This window comes from Trichinella spiralis (assembly GCF_000181795.1).
Source record: "Trichinella spiralis strain ISS 195 chromosome Unknown Scfld5013, whole genome shotgun sequence".
NCBI classification, from domain to species: Eukaryota; Metazoa; Nematoda; class Enoplea; order Trichinellida; family Trichinellidae; genus Trichinella; species Trichinella spiralis.
Genome location: NW_003531952.1, coordinates 1 through 1,031, shown reverse-complemented (window position 1 = coordinate 1,031; position 1,031 = coordinate 1). Strand labels below are relative to the sequence as shown.

At 43.5% G+C, this 1,031-nt stretch overlaps 1 protein-coding gene across 1 annotated transcript; it reads right to left on the bottom strand.

Annotated features, from left to right (window-relative positions):
* Positions 1-499: 499 nt before the first annotated feature.
* Positions 500-996, bottom strand: Tsp_14764 (conserved hypothetical protein). The gene is made up of 2 exons (XM_003367006.1): positions 861-996; positions 500-744 (listed from the first exon to the last, which is right to left on the bottom strand). The coding sequence occupies exons 1-2, from the start codon at positions 994-996 to the stop codon at positions 500-502; spliced, it is 381 nt and encodes a 126-aa protein (XP_003367054.1).
* Between the last annotated feature and the right edge of the window lie 35 nt (positions 997-1,031).

The following is a 1,031-nucleotide window of genomic DNA, read 5'->3' as shown; positions in this document are numbered from 1 at the left end:
CGGCTAACGGCTTTTCTTCCACTCGAACTAAGCAACTCTCATATTCTGTTATCGAATACGCCACATATGAGTTGGTCTTTGGCCATCTGCATTTGGACTACTTCGCCTACTGTAGGAAATGTTTGTTTTGACAATGATACAAGTCGACCACCGTATGACTCGTCGATTTTTTCAATTCTTTGTGTCGCACGTGAAAGTTCCATGCGTCTTTGTTAGTGGTTAATCTGAACGCGTAGTTGGCTTAACAGACGGTATTTAAGGACGCTGTGAACGCTGTAATTCATTTTTAACAAACGTCGTGCGGGCTAATGTAAAACCACGCTCGCATACGGGCGAACCATCTAACAAGGGGCGCTATCCTTCTCTGTCAACATGGACAGGGGTAGTAACCACCGAGTGGTTCCTTGTTGGATCCCACGGATGTCATCAAATTTAACTGTCTTCTTTCTTGTTACCGTCATCAGAACGACTCATAATGGAGAGAGGAAACGTTTGTTGCTCAACGAACAACGGCACACCGACATTGGTCAAAAATTATCTGTGTGTCTTTCCGTTGATATCCGCTTTCGTGTCCGGTGTGGAGTATGCTTCTGGCCATTTTGAAAATTAGTCTTCGATCGTCAAGATGCGCCTTTTTCCCTGTTCTGTCTGTTAGAATGGCTCTACGATGTCGATTTCCATTCGACTTATAGGATACGGGTATATCTGCGGTTGTAGTTGTCCTCTGTGACGCCTGCTTCAGCTCTTTCAACGACTACATTCTTGGCATTTCCTACACCAATCAGCTACACCCTTCGCATAATTCAGTGTGGCAAAATCTCTGAAGTACTTTTTCACAGAGTTTTTCTTTTTTCCCAAACCGTCTATACCTTTCAAGGCTGCTGTGTAGACCATGAAAATTTTTTGTCGCAATATTTGTGGCACACAAATGGATATCATGTCTTTCCGTGATGGTTGCTGCTTTCCGATGTAGCAGGCCGAATTTTTAACGATCATTCTTCTGGTGAGCTTCTGTGAGATAAAGAACTTTG